Genomic DNA, 18,398 nt, shown 5'->3' on the forward strand with positions numbered 1-18,398 from the left:
TGTTACTCCTCAGAATTGATATTCATAACAACATAATATTTTCACTAAAAGACTTCTAATGTCTGTTTGGTCCAAAATGAAAATGGTGCCAATTTGAGGTCCAATATGTCCACCAAAGCATGGGGTTTTCACCAGAACATTTATCATTGGTCCTAATGAAAATGATACTACTTGTGCATCAAGTATAGCTTTCAGAGAAGTAGACAACTTGTGCGTTTTGCTATCTCTTCTTTTAAATGGATGGTCACATCAACATGGTTTTTCATAAAGACTGTAATTTTGTGTCTAGTCGATTCTAAATGAAAAAGGTGCGACTGAGACAGCCAATAGGCTCACCAAAGTGGACCGCTATTAAAGATTATCACCACTCCTGAATGAATTGTCATATCAGCATGGGGTTTTCACTGAAAAACGTGTCATATCTAGTCGGTTATAAATGAAATTGGTACCATTCTGATGTCCAGTATTGCATCCACAATGACATCTGGAAAATGATATTTTATCGCTGATTATCATAGATGGCTGGTCAGATCAACAGAGTGCTTTCATCAGAAGATTTGTTTTTATGCATATTTGTACTTTAATGGACATAATGTGGTTCTGATATCTAGTATAGAGACCAGGGCAACCATATTGAAAATCTTGTTATTATTACTGCTTCAAAATAAAGGTCATGTCAACATGGGTTTACACTAGAATCTTGAAATATTGTTATTTCAATTCTTTAAGAAACATCAATTGGTCAATTTGTAGTTGTCAACAGATGAGTTCATATGATTATGTAAACTGACCATCAATATGCCTGCTATGGCACCGTTCTTGAAGATATTGTTATCTATATTCCGCACAAAATGGCAATATCAAGATGTGGTTTTCACCAATAGACGTTTATGACACCTAGTTGGTCCTAAATGAAAATGGTGCAAATCAGACATGTGCTATGGCTGCCATGATGACACTCTTGAAAGTCTTGTTCTCACTACTCTCCCTGAATAGATGGTAAGTTTGAAATGGTATTTTAATTATTTCTATTGTCTGTTTGGCATGAAATGAAAATTTTGCTAACCTGACATTTACTAAAGCAGCTAAAAATATTATTATTGCTGTTTATTAAAGATGGTCAGGTCTTTACTAGGTTGTTTTTGTGCCCAACAGATAGAGTCATTACAATGTCAGGAATGAATGTTATTAGCATTTTTCATGATACACCAGAAATCAGTTTGAGAGTTACTTTTCGAAAACTTTAGTTAGAACGAGAGACAAAAGTTTGCTCCTTTTGCCAGAAATGTTTTTTTTTCTTCTCTCATTTTAAGAAAAGAAAAGACCCAACTACTTTTGTAAGAAATCTCTGATAATATTTATAAAACTGAAGGTGAATATATTAATTAAATAATGGTTGAAAGAACAATTATATTTATTCAAAAAATTCTTGTTTCAGGATTTTGACCAATCCTGCACCTCAAGCTACAGGCGGTATCCCCAATGAGAACCCTTTCTGCCATATTAATGGAGAGTACCTGAATGATGGCATCTACATCAAGTAAGATATTAAGTTTGTTAAATTTAACTTGGACTGAACTCAGTCTGGGTTGGCTGCCTTAATGTGTCCTTGGGGAAAGGTAATGAATGACACTAAAGCTGTTGCATTTTAACTGGTTTCATAGCTGATTTCAGAACTTTCGTGGTTTGTGTTTTATTCACATTATTATCTTATATTCTGAGCATGGCTTTCAGGTTTCAAGATTGTGAATTCATATAGGGTGGGTCTGCCAAATCCGTGAAAATAATAATTGCAAATTTAAGATGATCAAGACATTGAAGGAATACACATGTATTTTTATTATCTGTCATTCCATTTATTCAGACTACTTTAGTTGTTGTTGTTGTGGAATTAATGCCATTTTACACCACATGATAGTCCACACATGGCAACCAGTATAACTGGTGGAAGGATTTCCCTGAAAAATCTTGGGGAAAAGCCATCAACACATGGGAAGCTACTGACAAACTTTCTCACATACCCACATAGGCCAAGTCCAATACTCAAACCCACGCGGACTGAGGTAAGATGGCAGTGATCGGCAAAGGCAAGCACTTTAAACCCACGATCCCAACACATTAATGAAAACTAAAATAATTGACTTCTTCTTCTTGTAGGTTGAGTTCCTTCACGTGCCTTGTCTATAATTAGCTAAGCAATTCTAATCCCAAAATTAAGATTATGATTTGTGCTCAAGCTGGTCCCAAAATAGTACCAGGAACAAAAGAAAAAAAGAATGCAACCAAAAATACAAATGTCAGTTGACATTGGAGTGTCAACTGTGTTGAAGAAACTTATGAAAATGGCATTGTTATGCTGTGAAGAAGGCTTTTTAGGGCCTAATGGAGATGGATATTATACTGGTGAACTAAGAACATGGTTTCTCTTTTTTCTGTTCTTTAGAGATGAGAACAAATATGAAATTTTCACAAGTGCAAGTTGGTTACATAAAGTATAAAAAAAAGTTCGGCTGTAGTATTTGTAGGAGTTTGAAGATGCAGAAAATTTGCAAAATTTGAGATTTTGGATGAACACTTCCCATTTCAGTAACTTTATTGTTTATTTCAACATTTCATTATGTTGTGTATACATGTTGCAGGGAACATATAGCGGTTATGTTATGACCATAAATAGGCTTACAAACCCTTTATTGTATCACTAATTAGGGGGCATAAATCAGCCATTATCCAAGCTTGTCCTTTGTACAAATGATGCTGATCTGCCAACAAATATGGCCACCATTACATCAAATAGAAAGGCCCGGAAATAACTCTTTCTCAAAAACCACTCAACAGAATCTGACCATCACTCTGGCATGAAGGTCTTTCAGATGCATATAAGTAATACTGATCCACAATTAAGCATGGCAACCATTACAAGAAAAGCATTCCAACAACTTTATATTGGAAAAACCCTTTAGCAAAATTTGATGAACTTTGCAGGAAGCATTGTGGCATATAATGACCTTTAGATACATGCAAATGACGCTGATGTGCCATCAAATATTAATGGAGATACCAAGAAATGGAAAAACATTTTAACAACATATTTTATCAACAGCATTGGAAGACATTTTTACAGAAAGTATCCTACTAACTCAGTTCTTGTCCGGCTGCTCCTGCACTTGAAAGTTAGGGAGATGTTTATCAGTGAGTGATCTCAGACCCACTTGGTTCTCTTGCTAAGCTTTGATACTGCATGCACAACAGTGTTTGAAGACAGGTCCAGATGGCTTATTTACAGTTCAAGGAGGTAGAGAAAAAGCAAGAGCAAATTAATTATCTTGCAATCAGATCTTGTCATTAAATTGACAAACCAGCCTATTCTAGTAGAAAGTTGTGAGTTGATCTGAGCTGTTTGACCATAACCACCATTGGGATGGCCTACTAAGCTACTTGCAGGATTGCCATGAAACTTTACACAAACATTCACCCCAATGTTTAGTTGGTCCTAAATTACAATAGGAACCATTTTGAAAATATTATCACTACTGAACCTTGGTGGATTATCGTATCAACATGAAGATTTCACTAATAGACTTTTCATGGTGTCTCGTCGGTACTAAGTAAACACTGGTGCTTTTCTGTCAGCAGCATCTTGAAAAACATCTTGTTGTTGCTACTTCTTCTGAACAGGAAGTCATATCTACATAAGGTTTTCACAGTGCCCATTACATACACAGATAAATGTGGTAAACAGGCTGCCCACTTCCCACTTTCCATGCTTAGAAACTGGCCTTTAACATTGGTAGACTTTGTTGTGGCAGACTTTAATCTTCTCTTTCATAGTAGGGTGCCCATAGCTATGGTATAGCACTGCGCCCACACAGAATTTAAGACTTCACATTTGTAGGCACACAGCTTTATAAACGGGTGGTATAGTCATTAGATTTTACCTGTATGCTTCCATGCTTTATTAGACTTGTTAATTTCTGGGTCAACCTTTTAGTGACTTAGCTCTGCACAGACATTGCATTCTAAGACAGTTGCAGTGCTACAGCTCTATCCGTTTTGCTCTATTGTATCTTAGCAGATTTGAACTAAGGGCAAAGCACAAACAATATACAGCTCAGACCAAAGACATCACCAGTCTGCGTGATGATTTTTTCCTCGGTGTAAATTTTTTATGGGAAGAAGGGAGCTAATTCTACGTACCCTTTCGCCACGAAGCGCCAAACATTGAAACGATCGGAAACAGCTCTGGTACCCAAGTCACCACGGCCACAAGATTTGTCATTTGTGGAACTCCCCTATACATTGCCTCCTCGGGGTATAACTTGATTCTTCCTACAGAATGGGACAGATCTAACAAACAGTCAAGTTCCCTCTCATTCAGCAGACATACGGACACGTTATATGGATGGCCTATTTCCATTGTGACTAGTCTAGGCCATATACTAGGGATCACGAAGTGCCAAGCATCAGTATTACGGACTCAGTCAATAACAGCCCGTGCTAACAGTACATCAAACCAAACTTACAGAGATGTGTGCTGGGAACAGTATAACTCATACCACCTTGCAATACTGATTCGGCATGATACCATGAGTAGATCCTCATGCTTCAACAGATGTCGCTTCATAATTCTTCTACACTCTACAACAAGAAGAGTCTCTTTACTCAGTGACTGCCTTAAAGTCATGGTTTCCAATTAAGAGCCTTATATGAGTTTAATGAGCAACAGACCTTGTCCCTCATTGTCATGTAAATCTCATGCCTTACGGGGGACCGTAGCCTCAATTCACACAACCAAGATGCTGCTGCTTGTTCTACCAGTACCGTCATCTATTCTACCCTACACGATGGCATGGGAAGATTCTGCCTTCCGAACCTCCATGGATGACGTTTTTCCACCCCCAGAGTTTTGTCCTCCTCCGACAACTCCATCAACAACAGGGAACAGTGCTGCAGCACCTGTTGATCTTACGATGAATGTTAGGTTCTGACTTTGGTTATGTTCACACTTTGGGAGAGTTATGTACTTTCTAGCCAGCTTAATCATCAATTCATCGGAGGTTGTGACATTTGCACTTCACCAGCTTTTCATTCTGAACCCCAGCATTGACAGAGATCTTGCCAGGTTGGAGATGACACAGCCACACTCCATACATATGGATCAGATGGCCTTTGTTGACACTATGCAGTTAGTGGGCACTATCGTTACCATGACTTTGTTGTTGGACTTTTGTTCTCTTGGGATATCTTCCAACCGACGGACCATATCTTCTCCACTCAAAATATCCCAGGGCATGCATGGGAGTCGGTCTCAAGCTAAGAGCATGGCCTTTATCCTCTACCTTCTGTTTAACGTCCTGATGGATGAAGTATGCTAACAAGCCATCAAGAAAACACATTTCCCTCCCTTCTACAAACACAACGTCAATGCACGGATGGTAGGGGGAATCGACAAAAGCACACAAGGGCCACTCATAGGACACGAACCTCTGAAATCCGCACTATCGAAGCACCAACAATTTCATACCATTCAGATATGGCACAGAGTGGGTTGTATCATTCGTTCCACTCCTTTTTCTTGGTCCCAGAGGCAAACGACCTAAGCACCCTCAATCCATTTATCCATGCCCCTTGGTTCCCACTGGAAATACCACAGCGCATTTTAAACAATATCCATAACGGAGACTTTGCCATCACTGTTGGTTTAGATGGCGTATACCTTTATGCCTCTCTCCATAAGGTTCCCACAAGGTTCCTGCGATCCACCTATAACATCGTCTATCAATTCAGGGCACCCCAATTGAGGCTAAACATCAGCCCCAGGGATTTCCCTCGTCTGACAAATCAAGTAATGGCACATGTCCGGGTCATATCTATGGTGAAAACATCAATTTACCTGGACAACACCCTCCAGAAACATCAGCAGGTTAGTTCTAACCAGTCATAATAGCCCTTGTTACCAATGTGGACTTCTCATCAAAAACAAAATCTGACCTAGTAGCATCACTATGATTCGTTCACCCAGGTATGGACTTCAGTACACAGGCACCATATTTTGTCTCTCTCTGGATTGGGCATTGAAGCGATCCGTGGTAGCACCTTCTTTAAGGAATTATATCTGCACAAGATTGTTCCACTTGGCAGCGGATATTATGGTCCTAGGTCGCCTTCTACTGCATTGCTACTGTTTTTTTCTGCACGAATTGAGTCATCTTGTTTGCTCTCTAGATCATCCTCTCAAAATCTGCACCCAACTGAGGCACCATTGGTGGAAATGGAAGCAACCTAACCTGGAACACAACGAATATGCTTCTACATGTCCACCTGCTCAAACTTACAGTCTGTACCAATGCAAGTACGAAAGGCTGGGGAGCCCTCCCACCACACCATCGGTGCATGCTCTCCCAGGAACGACATCTTCATATCCATAATTCTGGAGAGGATAGCCATTGTGTAAGCCTTTCATTGGGGGCAAGAATATTTAGATGGCAAGGAGTTCTCATTCTGTCGAACAACTCAACAGTGGTGACTTATCTTAACAACAAGGATTATCTAAATTGTACATTGTGATTTATCTCCAGCAACTAGGAGGACTAAAATTCCCAGACCTTTGCATCATGGTGTGGGACTTATCTTAAACATCAATGAGGAACTCAGTCATACAATGGTGATTTATCTTCAACTTTGAGGACCCCAGTCCCCAGACCTTTGTGTCGTGGAGTGGGACTTTTTGAAGCGGTGTTGTCATCAACAAGCCATACAGGGTCAACAAATCATGGGACTCTTCAATGAACTGAGCAACCCTTCGTCACAGAACAATTGACTAGTACAGAAGGAATGATCTCTCTATCCCTCGGTTCTTACTCAGATTTGTACCCAATTAGACCCGACCATTGGTGGGCCTGTTTGCGAAAATTGGGAATGCCTAAACCCCAGGACTTATCCGACCTTCTCAGCAACCTTGTGTATACACGGCCAGATATGTTAACCCTAGACCCAAAGGAGAACCTATCTTGGGTATTAACCTAGCTAGATAGACACCTTCTGAACCATTTTCAGTGGCTTCTCTGACACTCCTTTTCATACAAGAACTGCTTTATTTTGACATTAGGCAGAATTCTTGAAATACATGCACTATCAGCAGACCAAGTTTACATGCAGGTTCTGACAAGATGGGTCATTCTTATTCATGATGGCATCCTCTTTAATTGCTGAGAACCGTATCTCTTCCAGGGGTGCTAAACGTTTGCCACGAACCCTCTGTTTCATCTGTACACATCAACTAATGGCCTCCTTCAAGGTGAAGTCTGGGTTTTCAGGTGATTCAGTAATACAAACAGAGCCATTGCATTGAGGAAGATCATGCCTCTTTCTGCTTCTCATAAAAGTACAGGAGTATTGATCGGATCAGACTGTCACATCCTGGAGTAAGGGGGTTATTCACTCGTCACACAGTGAAATAACCCCAACTCAGTGAACCTTTGCACATTTCAGCTCAAGAGGTTTTAGTAGTCCCAACCAACCTAACATCAGACCGAAACTTTGCTAAGCGATATCAGTCAGGCTGTGGGATGGAGATCGGAGTCCACATTCTGCAGCTTTTATCTCCAGGATCTGTGATCCCAGAGAGGCTAATATGATCTGGTAGGACCTATATCCGCAACTCACCAGTTATCCTTTCCAGATCAATCAGCAGCTTCCTAAGACGTGGCTTCATGACTTCACCTGAATTTGTGGGGGGAAATTTTTCCCTTTCGAAGCCATGTCCTGACAGATGGAGTCTCTTCCAGTCAGGTTATCTAGAAGTTGTCTCAATACCTTAGGTGACCTTGGATGGTATCTCAATACCTTAGGGGACCGGAGATGTTATCTCCAGGTTAAGGGGATGTACCTCCCTCCACCTTATACCTATTCTTCTAAGACAGGGGTCGGCAACCTATTTTATATAGTGTGCCACTTTTCCGGATTATTTACAGAATTAACGAGCGCGTGTCACCAGTAAAAGAGTAACACAGTTAAAAATAAGATTTTTACCTGCCCTTTGTGTGCAATAAGAAAACTCTTGACATGCCACCTTGTGGTAAACATGCCATATGTTGCTGACCCCTGTCCTAAGGTATTATGATTGGGTAATGTATTTGAAGAAGGAACAAATTTTTCCTAATAAAATATGTTTCTTCATAAATACTTACCCAATCATAATACACATACACCCTCCCAGCATCCCCGCACCTATATCCATAGGAGAGTGCCCTCCGCTCGCTAATAACTTGGATATTAGTACACTGTGCCACCAAGTCTTATATGTAAGGGGATAATCTATCTGCCCCACCACCAAATAGGTCGGCATACAAATTTTAGCTCCCTTTAGCTAAAAGTAGTATCCTCCTCCATATATCAGAAATAAAAAAAACAATGTGTCACAGTTTCTGACTGTGCATTGCCTCTGTGCAATGTTTGTAGCAGATTTTAGTTTCTTGGTTTTAACATCACTTTTTGAACATATTATTAGTAATATGTTGCTAAGGAAATGGGAGATGAGTGTTTTTCCAAGCAGCCAACATGGGCTGGCCTGAATGGGTATTGAGTCACAATCATTGGATTATGAATCTGACCCGCTGCCATTTTAGCATGACACAGTTATTCCCATAATTCCATTATCATAGGTCATGTTTAATAGAAATGTCTATACAAGTATTCACAGTATTCCATGGGAAAGTCAGATAAACAGTATTCATGTTATTGTAGATCATGTGTAATGGAAGTCTGATGAAAATTATCAGTATTCCATTACTAAAGGTCTTCTGCAATGGATGTCTGATAAAATTTATTATCAGTATTCCATTATTGCAGGTAATGTTTAATGAGAGTCTGATAAAAGTATTTACAGCATGGATTAGACACGTTGGATAAGAATTAATAGCAACATTATATTGTTGCATGTCATGTTTGATTACTTGTCCGAAACAATTATTCATAATTTTCCATTATATCATGTTATGTTTAATTAAACTATTCACAGTTTTCAATGATAGGGTTTGCATAGTCATTAAATGCCATTGAAGGTCGTTGAGAAATGAATATCTCAATTCGTTTTCCATGCTTTTGCCAGGATATGACACTATTAGAAGAAAATGTGTTTAAAAAAATGTCTATTATGTACAACCAAAAGTTTAAAAATTTCTCGCTTATTACTAGTACTGATGTAGTGACGTTTAATTTATCATACTACTTGTACAGATCATTTGCTGAGATATGCTTTCCATCCAAATAAAATCATGTGAAAATGTTACTATTCAGAAATAAGTGTTGAGGTAAATCAAGAATTTGTATCTCACGTGTATTAAAGAAAATGCTGCATTCCATTTGTGTACATCATAAATAGAATTTTATATTACTGTGTGAGGATTGGAAATAGATTGATTTTATCCATCTGCTAGCCATTCCGTCATTATCAGAATCCATAGGAAGTAAGTAAACAATGTGCATAGCATGACTTTCACATGATGTAATTAATGCATGCATATTCAGCAATAGTTAGCTTCAAGACAAAAGAAAACAAGAAGTTCCTGAGAAAAGATACGACCTAGAAACAGTGCTTAGTGTAGTGTTCAAGCAAAATGTATAACTCATGAAAACACTCGGGACTGCTATTTTGATATAGTGTTCATAGGGTTAATGCAAACAACTTCATTTAAATCTTTGCCATCAATGTTGTCTGTATCATAAATGCCAGTTTAAACCTTGTCAGGGTGTTCAACAAATTGTTTGAATGACAATTTGGGTGCAGGTTGGTGACATGGCTTCATGCAAAGCAGAGTTGTGTTGAAGGCTGAAATATTATGGATCTCAGCAGCCTTTATCAAGGCAGAAACCAAACTGGCAGATGAAGCAGAAGAGAAAGAAACAATCAAAACATTGTCTCAGTCCAGCAGATTCAGCTGAAAAGAAAAAGAAAAACAACAGCAACTGAAAACAGGGCTGCAGCAGGAGGAGAAAGTACAACAGCTAAAGACCAGTGTTTTAAACTTTGTGTCCAGTTACAATGGCTTATTTATAATTTGCCTTTGATATTTCATTATATATATATATATATATATATATATATATATATATATATATATATATATATATATATATATATATATATATATCGCTAGGCACTAAGCATTAAGAGATTAGTGTTAGGACTGGTCAGCCTGGTCTCAAGATAATGTGACTGAGTGGGACATGATGCTACAAGTCTGCAGCATGATGCCCCCGTGCTAGATATCACTTTAAACTGCCACACTGCATACATCTTAGCGATATGACTGGAAAATTGTTAAAGCTACATTAAAAATCATAATCAAACACACACACACACACACACACACACACACACACACACACACACACACACATATATATATATATATATATATATATATATATATATATATATATATATATATATATATATATATATATATATATATATATTGCTTTTATTTGTATCTTTTGTATTTAAATTTACAGAAAGTTGAAAACTTGATATTGAGAGTAGTTCATCAAAAACTGACAACTGGTCAGTAAAAAACCCATCAAAAAAGACAATGAATTTAAGTTCTCCTGATCTGTATGATCCCTGCATTATTGGATGTCGACTTTAATGAGCAAATTAACAATATTTGATTATTGCAGGTCTAAATATGACTCAACATTCATCAACCTATACAGAAAGATCATCAGAAATGAGACTTGCAGAATGATGACGAGTATAGATATCGTAGTATCTGAAGCAAAGCATTTGTTTGGAGTTGTAAGAACACATATTTTCTTTGACTTACTGGATGCTGGATTGTTTCATTTTGGATCAGCAGGAGATGTTTCTGACTTCGTACCTAATATGGCTGAGTCCGCTGTCAGGCAGCATGTTATTTCATTCTTTGAACATGCAAGTGACACAATCAACAGACTGAGGACATTATTATTAGGGTACGTATAATCTCACTACTCTTGTAATTTTAGGCATTTAGCAAACTAAATTGCCTATATATAGTTCTGTGGTGTCAAACTGACTTGTTGTGGTATTTTGATGCTTCTTTCTTACATTTAGTGTTAAAAGTGTGACTTTTATCAGGAACATATATCTTGCATAGATATGGTTTTATGTTGGCATCAGTGTGGATAACAGTATGTACATATATGTACGCTCCCATTCTTTCTTCCTAGGTCTCAATGGAACAGTTTACAGTGAATTCATATCACTAACCTGATTGGAGGGGGTTGCTTGAATAACTGTGTACATATACATTAGTTGTCTGTTGGTAGTTACATTTCTTCTCAAAGGTTTCATGCATATATTATAAATACTAAAATTAAATATTGTTATATCTGGAATAATGTAACTTAGGGCTACATCTTGATGGATATTACACCCTCATTGCAAATGTAGGTTGTTGTAACCTATATTTCACATTTGTGGACATTGGTTAAATATTGTGTTTTATTTCTCAGACTCTCTTCACTTTAGAATCATCGTACTGTTTGCATATGTCTCTGCTAGTACCATACCTTATCACAAAATATGTCACTATGACCTTTTCCTGGTATAGGTTAAGCTTTTTACCCCATGATCAGCTTTTTCCTGATTTTTTTTTTTTTTTTTTTTTTTTTTTTTTTTACACTCTAGTACATTGCAACAAGAGAAGTGCATGGTAATTTGTATTTAAGTTTTTGGTCAAGATTTTGCATTTAGCTTATGATCATATAAGCTTTAGACATTTCAAGCATATTATTCAATATAGAATCATGCAGCTTTGCGAGTGAATCTATCTTGATAAATTCTACATCCTTATAGCAGAAAGAGGATCACATTACATATTTCATGCTTGCGTGACTTATTGTGTTAGGTTCGTTTATTGGTTGATTTGTATCTTGCAATCATGAAACCTGATAATTGGATGCATCTCTATTACTACTACCAGATATTACAGCCAAAGAAAGTTATTGTATCCTATATTTTATGCTTTGATAACATGAGCTTAAACTATTACTATCTTTGATGGAGTCTTCCATGTTTGACCTATATACATCCTAGCCTACTCAGAAGGCCGTTTATTATTACATATTGTACATTTGGAAGTAAGAATAAACTTGTTTATTCAGTTTATATGTTCCTATTTATGCATAGTATGGTGTCTTAGGTTTTCTTCAGCAGATTTACTGTATATTTGACATATGAATGACTTTAGGAATTAAATAGGTGAAAAATGTGCTGCATACTCTTTCATGTGAGACCTCTTTTGTGGTGGCAAATCAAGGTAATTATGAATGCATTGACTGTTTGTGGCTGCCACTCTTGCATACGATAAGCTTTGGACCTTAACCTGTCAAATTTGTACTTCTAACAGTCAAACCATTATTATACTTGTCAAGAAGATTTTAGGAGCAAATGATTTAGCATTATACTCTGCCTTGATATAATGAATAATAATGTACTTTTTATTGTTTTATTGTCTTTTATGACCTGTCTTAGTAGACAGAAAAGTAGATGGGTGAGTGAATGGGTAGCTGGATGGTAGATAGCTAACTAGGTAGGTCATTTCATGGTCTATCAACACAGTATTGGTTTATATATTGCAAATGAAAAGTTAAAACATGAAAAATTTCAGCGTAAAAAAATGCATTGAAAATTTTGGTTAGAAAAGACAATATTTCAATATCAGGCTTATTCTAGTCTCACCTTATTTTGTGTATGAGAATGTTTGCATTGGCTACTGGAGATTACTCAGAGCTGCATAGAAGCGAGCTATGTAATCACTGGGTATGTTCTGATTGGATTATGCCATGGCAAAGGCATCATAACATAGCATTCTGTGGAATTTTTGTTGAGCATAGATATGACTGTGAAAATGACTAAATACAATAATCATTTTATTGTCATAAAGGTACCATCTATTAAGAATTTATTAATCCTTGATATAATAAACATTTTGTTACCTTGCTTTTACTCCAATAATTGTATCTTCATCTTTGCACAGAAAATTGTGAAAATGCATTTAATAGCAAACAGCGTGATCGCGTGTTTCTGACTGAAACCCAAGACTAAGCGTTTATAACAGGAAAGGCTGATTTTGATAAAGTGATAAAGAACCTTATTTAGACATAATGTGTAATGCAAGATCCATATTGAGACTTCTGCATTGAGCATTGTATAAACAAGAGCATCTGGTTATATGATCCACAACTGAGTGATTATATCTGAAAATCATTTGATCAAACTATATAGGCACACATGATGTAGCTGTTCTTATTCTACATTATTATCACCCTGGAACTAAGATAATGGTGACATGACATAATTGTCTGAAGGTGATGACTTTAGGAGCTGTAAAAACGAATGTTACTTTACTTGTCCAGAATAAAGGCTGCAATTCAGTTTTAAAGTTGTGTGATATAGCAGTTTTAGAACAGGATCACAAAATTAATTGCAGTAGAAGTTTTCTCTTTAAATAGATTAGCCTCTGAAAGACAACTGAAAAGTGGATGCTGTACAATATCAATCAAGGCTAGAGAATATTTACCCAAATGTTGTTTCTGTTCATTTATTTATAGACAAGGTAATACTGTGTAGTGCTTGGCGATTTAAACTGTCAATACATATATTATGCATGTTTAACAATATTAAAACCATACTCAGGGTGTTTACAGATTCTGGTTACATAGAAAGAGCATGGGGGGGGGGGTCTGTGGGGCATTTATGATCTGCATGTCAAACTGACATTATTTAATTTTAAGGCATTCATTTTACATTGTCAGTCTTCCATTTCACTTTAGTCATAATATCATTTGTTTCCTTAGTAATGTTTTAGGTCATGCAGTTTACTCAGTATCTCATACTGTGTTGTTTTGTTTTTCAGTTGTCCAGATAGTAAAATATTGCAGCAAATGCCAGAGCCAATGTTCGTATCTTTATTGCAGTCTGTCATTGTCTCTTTCCTTTCAAAAAATAAAGGAACCAAAGAAATAAGATTGATCGCGGTTGAACCAAGGTTGTTTGAGATAGCACCTGGGGAAGGAATTCCAGTGGATAACTTAGTTAGATTTAGGCAAGGAGATGAAATGGTTATGAATAGGTTTGTTGATGCTGGACTTGAAATAATGCAACGAGACAACAGGCCCAACAGTTCTGTTTACTTTCCTACTGATTGTCGACTTCTCATTTACATTCCAACAGAAAATGGAAGCTATTGGCATAAGAAGGATATGCTGAGAGACAATAGGATACGTCGACATGGTAAATAATTGTTCTAATGTCTTCAGCAATTACAACCTAATGGTCATCAAGTGCATCCAGCAGTATTACAGAGAGGACAGAAGTGGACGATACATCAAACAGCTTACTACATTCTTTCATTAAGATACAGAGAAACGGTTTCTTATAAGTTGTGATACTTATTTATTCTCATTCATGATAGATTTTACATTCATTTAAATGCAACTTGTATGAATTGTGCATTGATAATTTCAAGCCAGCATTTGACTGTCATGATTGTTATTACTCTATGTTGAGTATGTAGTGAACTGTTATGTATATTTAATTTGTTTTGTGTGCTTGACCTTTCGACATGATTGAGGATAGAGTTTCTGTTTATTCCTGTTTTTTGGTATGCTTGTAAGTTATAAATAAGTTGTTTACTGATATCTGAATTCAAGGTCTGGCCTTATTTACAAACTTGTATTGTTCTATAAGTGAACTTGTGACATTTGTTTTATATAAGGTTATGGTAAACAAAATTATTCATTTCTGTTTTAATTTTGGTCTGTGGAATCACCATTAGTTATGCTGAGTTACATTTTGAGAGTTATCATTTATTTAAATTATTTCATTGGAATTACAAGGTGCTCATTGACTGTTTGGACTAATACACTACTATGGAATTATTGAGGACTTATTCAAAGACATCCTGGATTATATCATTGTGGTACTTTAAGACTATTGGTACTTCAACTCATTCAAGGCTATTAGTATATCAACACATTGAAGATTATTGGAATTCATTTGGAACAGTCTATATGTTTTGGATTTGTGATATAATATTTATATTTATTTGGAATTTAATTAACAATGCCATAAGTGGCTTTTAAATTTTCACTTTGTATTCTATTGTGAAATACATTATTTGTTACTTTTATTAAACACGTTGATTTTTCTTCTTTCTGTCTTATAGTTTATGATTATAGAATCATAACAAAACAGATTAAGTTTTATCGCTTTTACTCAACTGTTGTAGCAATATAATTGATATGTCATGTTGGATGCAAACTACTTCATTTGGTACTTACCTGCTGGCTCAAATTCAGCAGCCAGTTGAGAATGTTCTTAATTACCTGTATTAAGTATACAAGTGTTCAAGGACACAACCAGCTAGTATGCATCAATTTGGTACCAACAGGATTTCCATGCTAGCAGGAGATTGGGGATAAAGCTGTGACAAAGAATAGGTTTATTCCCACCTGGGGAAAATCCCATTAATTTTGCAAATATTGAAAAGTAAAAATGGGGACCTTTCATCTGCCACCTGATTGCACAAAAATACCTGAGTTGCAATTAAACTGATTGGGAGTTAGATTTTTTTCCAGTTAAGAGGAGATACAGTTGTTGTTTGTATCATTTCTTACTTCCCAGTAATATGTTTGCATGGGTTCTGCTGAAGTTTTGTGCTTTGCAAGGAGTTAAATTTTGAAAAGAAACAGGATTTCCTCTCGTTTTCATGGCCGGAGATAAATTGAGAAAAATTTATCTGAAAACTTTTAAAATAGGCTTGTGCTAATTCATTTATTGTTCTTTCAGAAGTTAGTAGTTTCTGCTTAGCCAAAACTTATTTTACCTACCACAAATGTGTATATACACATCATAAATGTGCCATGCATACACAGTGACTGATAAATATGCTTGCAACAACAAGCAATGCTATCTACTGTTGTGGATATATCTGCTTGCTGTTTTAGGGCCCTAGACCTCAGTGACAGGTCCATTGTGGATGTCCATGCTACACTTGATTTTATTCATCAATAATGGATTGTTCTTGCAATGAATGACATCAAATGCAAAACATAGCTTCCAAACATGGGAATTTTCTGGAATGTTCTACTGTGAGATAGTTCATACATGCAGTTGTTGACAGTACAAATTATGGCTTGTTCTAGCAATTCAGAATTGTAATATTCAGGTTTCTCAAGGACAAAACTGAGATGCAATAAGATGATGAAGAGGGTGCAAGTCACTTAGTTCACTGAAAGTGTTGGTCCTACTTTAAAATCATCCAGTTATAAGGAAAAGAACTTAAACATTTAGCTCATATCCCCAAATCATCAGCTAAAATGTTGTCATCTATAATACAAAAAAATCGGTATGTAGGGTCTTTCAATCAGCTTATTTCAAATTACCATCTCCTTCCACTGTACATCTTAATGGCCATAATGTTACATATATCAATAGTTATATGTATTTGAGTCATATTCTAAAATCCATTCAGTCAGATGATGAAGATATGATGAGACAGTACATATTTATGTACTCAAACAAACATTCATCTACGTAAATTTAGAAATTGTTCTTTGAATATCAAAATTAGATTATTCAAATCTCATTGCTGTACAGAGTATTGCAATCCACTGTGGACACACTTTAGTGAATGTATGAAAAGAAAACTAGTTACTAGTTAAAATAATAATCTTCATTTTCTATTGAGACTTCCAAGATGGAACAGTGCCTCTAATATGTTTGAAAGCTACATTGTATTCAGTTTTGAAGCAGTGATTTGAAAATATGTGTTCTTGATGATGACAAGAATATCTAATGCTACGAATTGTATCTTGAAATCTCTGTGGACTTGTGACATTCATTTAAATTCTCATATTATAAATAGATGAAAAAAAATTACTCTTTATATATCTAACATAATTTCATTCTTATAAATACTGGACAAAATCTGTTGCTGTAGATTTGTCTGTATGTTTGTACATAAAATATCTATATCTTTTATGTTTCAAAATACTTTTATTTTATATTGTATTTTAATTCTGATGTATGGACTATGCAGTTCCACTCCAACCTCACTTTGTGGTAAAATGTAATGTCAGATCTTAATAAATACTTAGAAATCTACCAACTGATGGAAAATGATGAACTTGACAATGATACTGTCAGTAGATCACATTAAATGTAGATACAAGAACACAAACCTGAGCTGATTTTGAAGAAAATAATCTCTTATTCTTTCTATACCAAGGTATATAACTTTGAATGGCTTTCTAAAACCTATGTATTAGCATATTTTATTAAGCACAAATGAAGTTGACCTGCATATTCTGTAAATTTTAATGAAGTGAAAACAAATTTATTTTAATTTTATTAGTTATATTTGTTTCTCAGGGATCCATCCCATTATTTCAGACATGGACAAATGTCTCATTTAAATGTTAAGGGAGACTCTCAAAATGAAATCAGGTATTGATTTGAAGAATGCAACTCTTTTGAAGCTAAAGAGTTGTTGATTCTCCTCAGTAAATATCATTAGTGAACCTTGGACAAGATCAATTGCATCCAGAAAAAAACCCTGGAAATTTTCGTTTCACAAAGTGTGTGAATCCTGTCCCGAAGATGCAGAATATGCCTTTTTGGTGCAAAGAATCCTATGAAAATATTTTGCTATGTATGTACGAATGAGATTGTGCTAAAATAAGAATAAAATGACAGCATATGTGAGTACTATAAGATTTATAGTTGCTACAGAAATGAAAATAAAAATGTTCAAACAATCTGAAACTAGTTGGCATCGACTATTAAAATAATGAATAAAGAATATGATAAATGTGATGATGTTTGATTTTTATTCTGAAAGCTTCTTTACAATCTTTTTGCTCAACCCATGACTCTGCAAAGATGCCTTTTGATGCAACCCAATTAGTATACATAATGGCATATATGATGCTGTTAATGGCAAACCAGATAATGTTACTCAGCAGGTCAAAATTAAGTTTCCACTTCCATAACTATGCCTTACATGGGTGACAAAACAATCTGAAGTAAGTTATTAGTTTAACCCCAGGATTAAAGCAACTATGCAGTTCATTCATCTGTAAATATGTGCTCAGTAGCCTGCAGTTGCAATTTGAAGTCATTTAAAAAATGTCATATTTCACAGGAAAGATTTTTTATAATATATATGAATATATGCCATAAATTGAACCAGTTCAGTCAGTTATTATCAAGGTTTCATCAAATTCGAGAAAGTTTAGAGCAAGATTAAAATATTTAAACGGAAATTTCTGTAAATGTATTCACTGCTTAGGTTTATCCCATTTCAGCAAGAAGATATGTCCAAGAAGCATTGATTCTCACAAATATTGATTTT

General features: G+C 35.8%; 1 protein-coding gene across 5 annotated transcripts in view; it reads left to right on the plus strand.

Annotated features, from left to right (window-relative positions):
• Window positions 1–17,860, plus strand: part of LOC149772924 (uncharacterized) — an 84,186-nt gene extending 66,326 nt beyond the window's left edge. For all 5 annotated transcript variants that reach the window (XM_089947090.1, XM_089947089.1, XM_089947092.1 and 2 more), the window contains 3 exons: window positions 1,439–1,540; window positions 10,678–10,971; window positions 13,899–17,860. In XM_089947090.1, coding sequence (XP_089803216.1) covers window positions 1,439–1,540; window positions 10,678–10,971; window positions 13,899–14,283 — 781 coding nt within the window. In that variant the 3' untranslated portion in view covers window positions 14,284–17,860. The remainder of the gene's footprint in view (window positions 1–1,438; window positions 1,541–10,677; window positions 10,972–13,898) is intronic.
• The last annotated feature ends 538 nt before the right edge of the window (window positions 17,861–18,398 follow it).

Source organism: Sinohyriopsis cumingii, unplaced genomic scaffold (genome assembly GCF_028554795.1).
Source record: "Sinohyriopsis cumingii isolate HCF-2022 unplaced genomic scaffold, ASM2855479v2 utg000972l, whole genome shotgun sequence".
Classification (NCBI taxonomy): Eukaryota; Metazoa; Mollusca; class Bivalvia; order Unionida; family Unionidae; genus Sinohyriopsis; species Sinohyriopsis cumingii.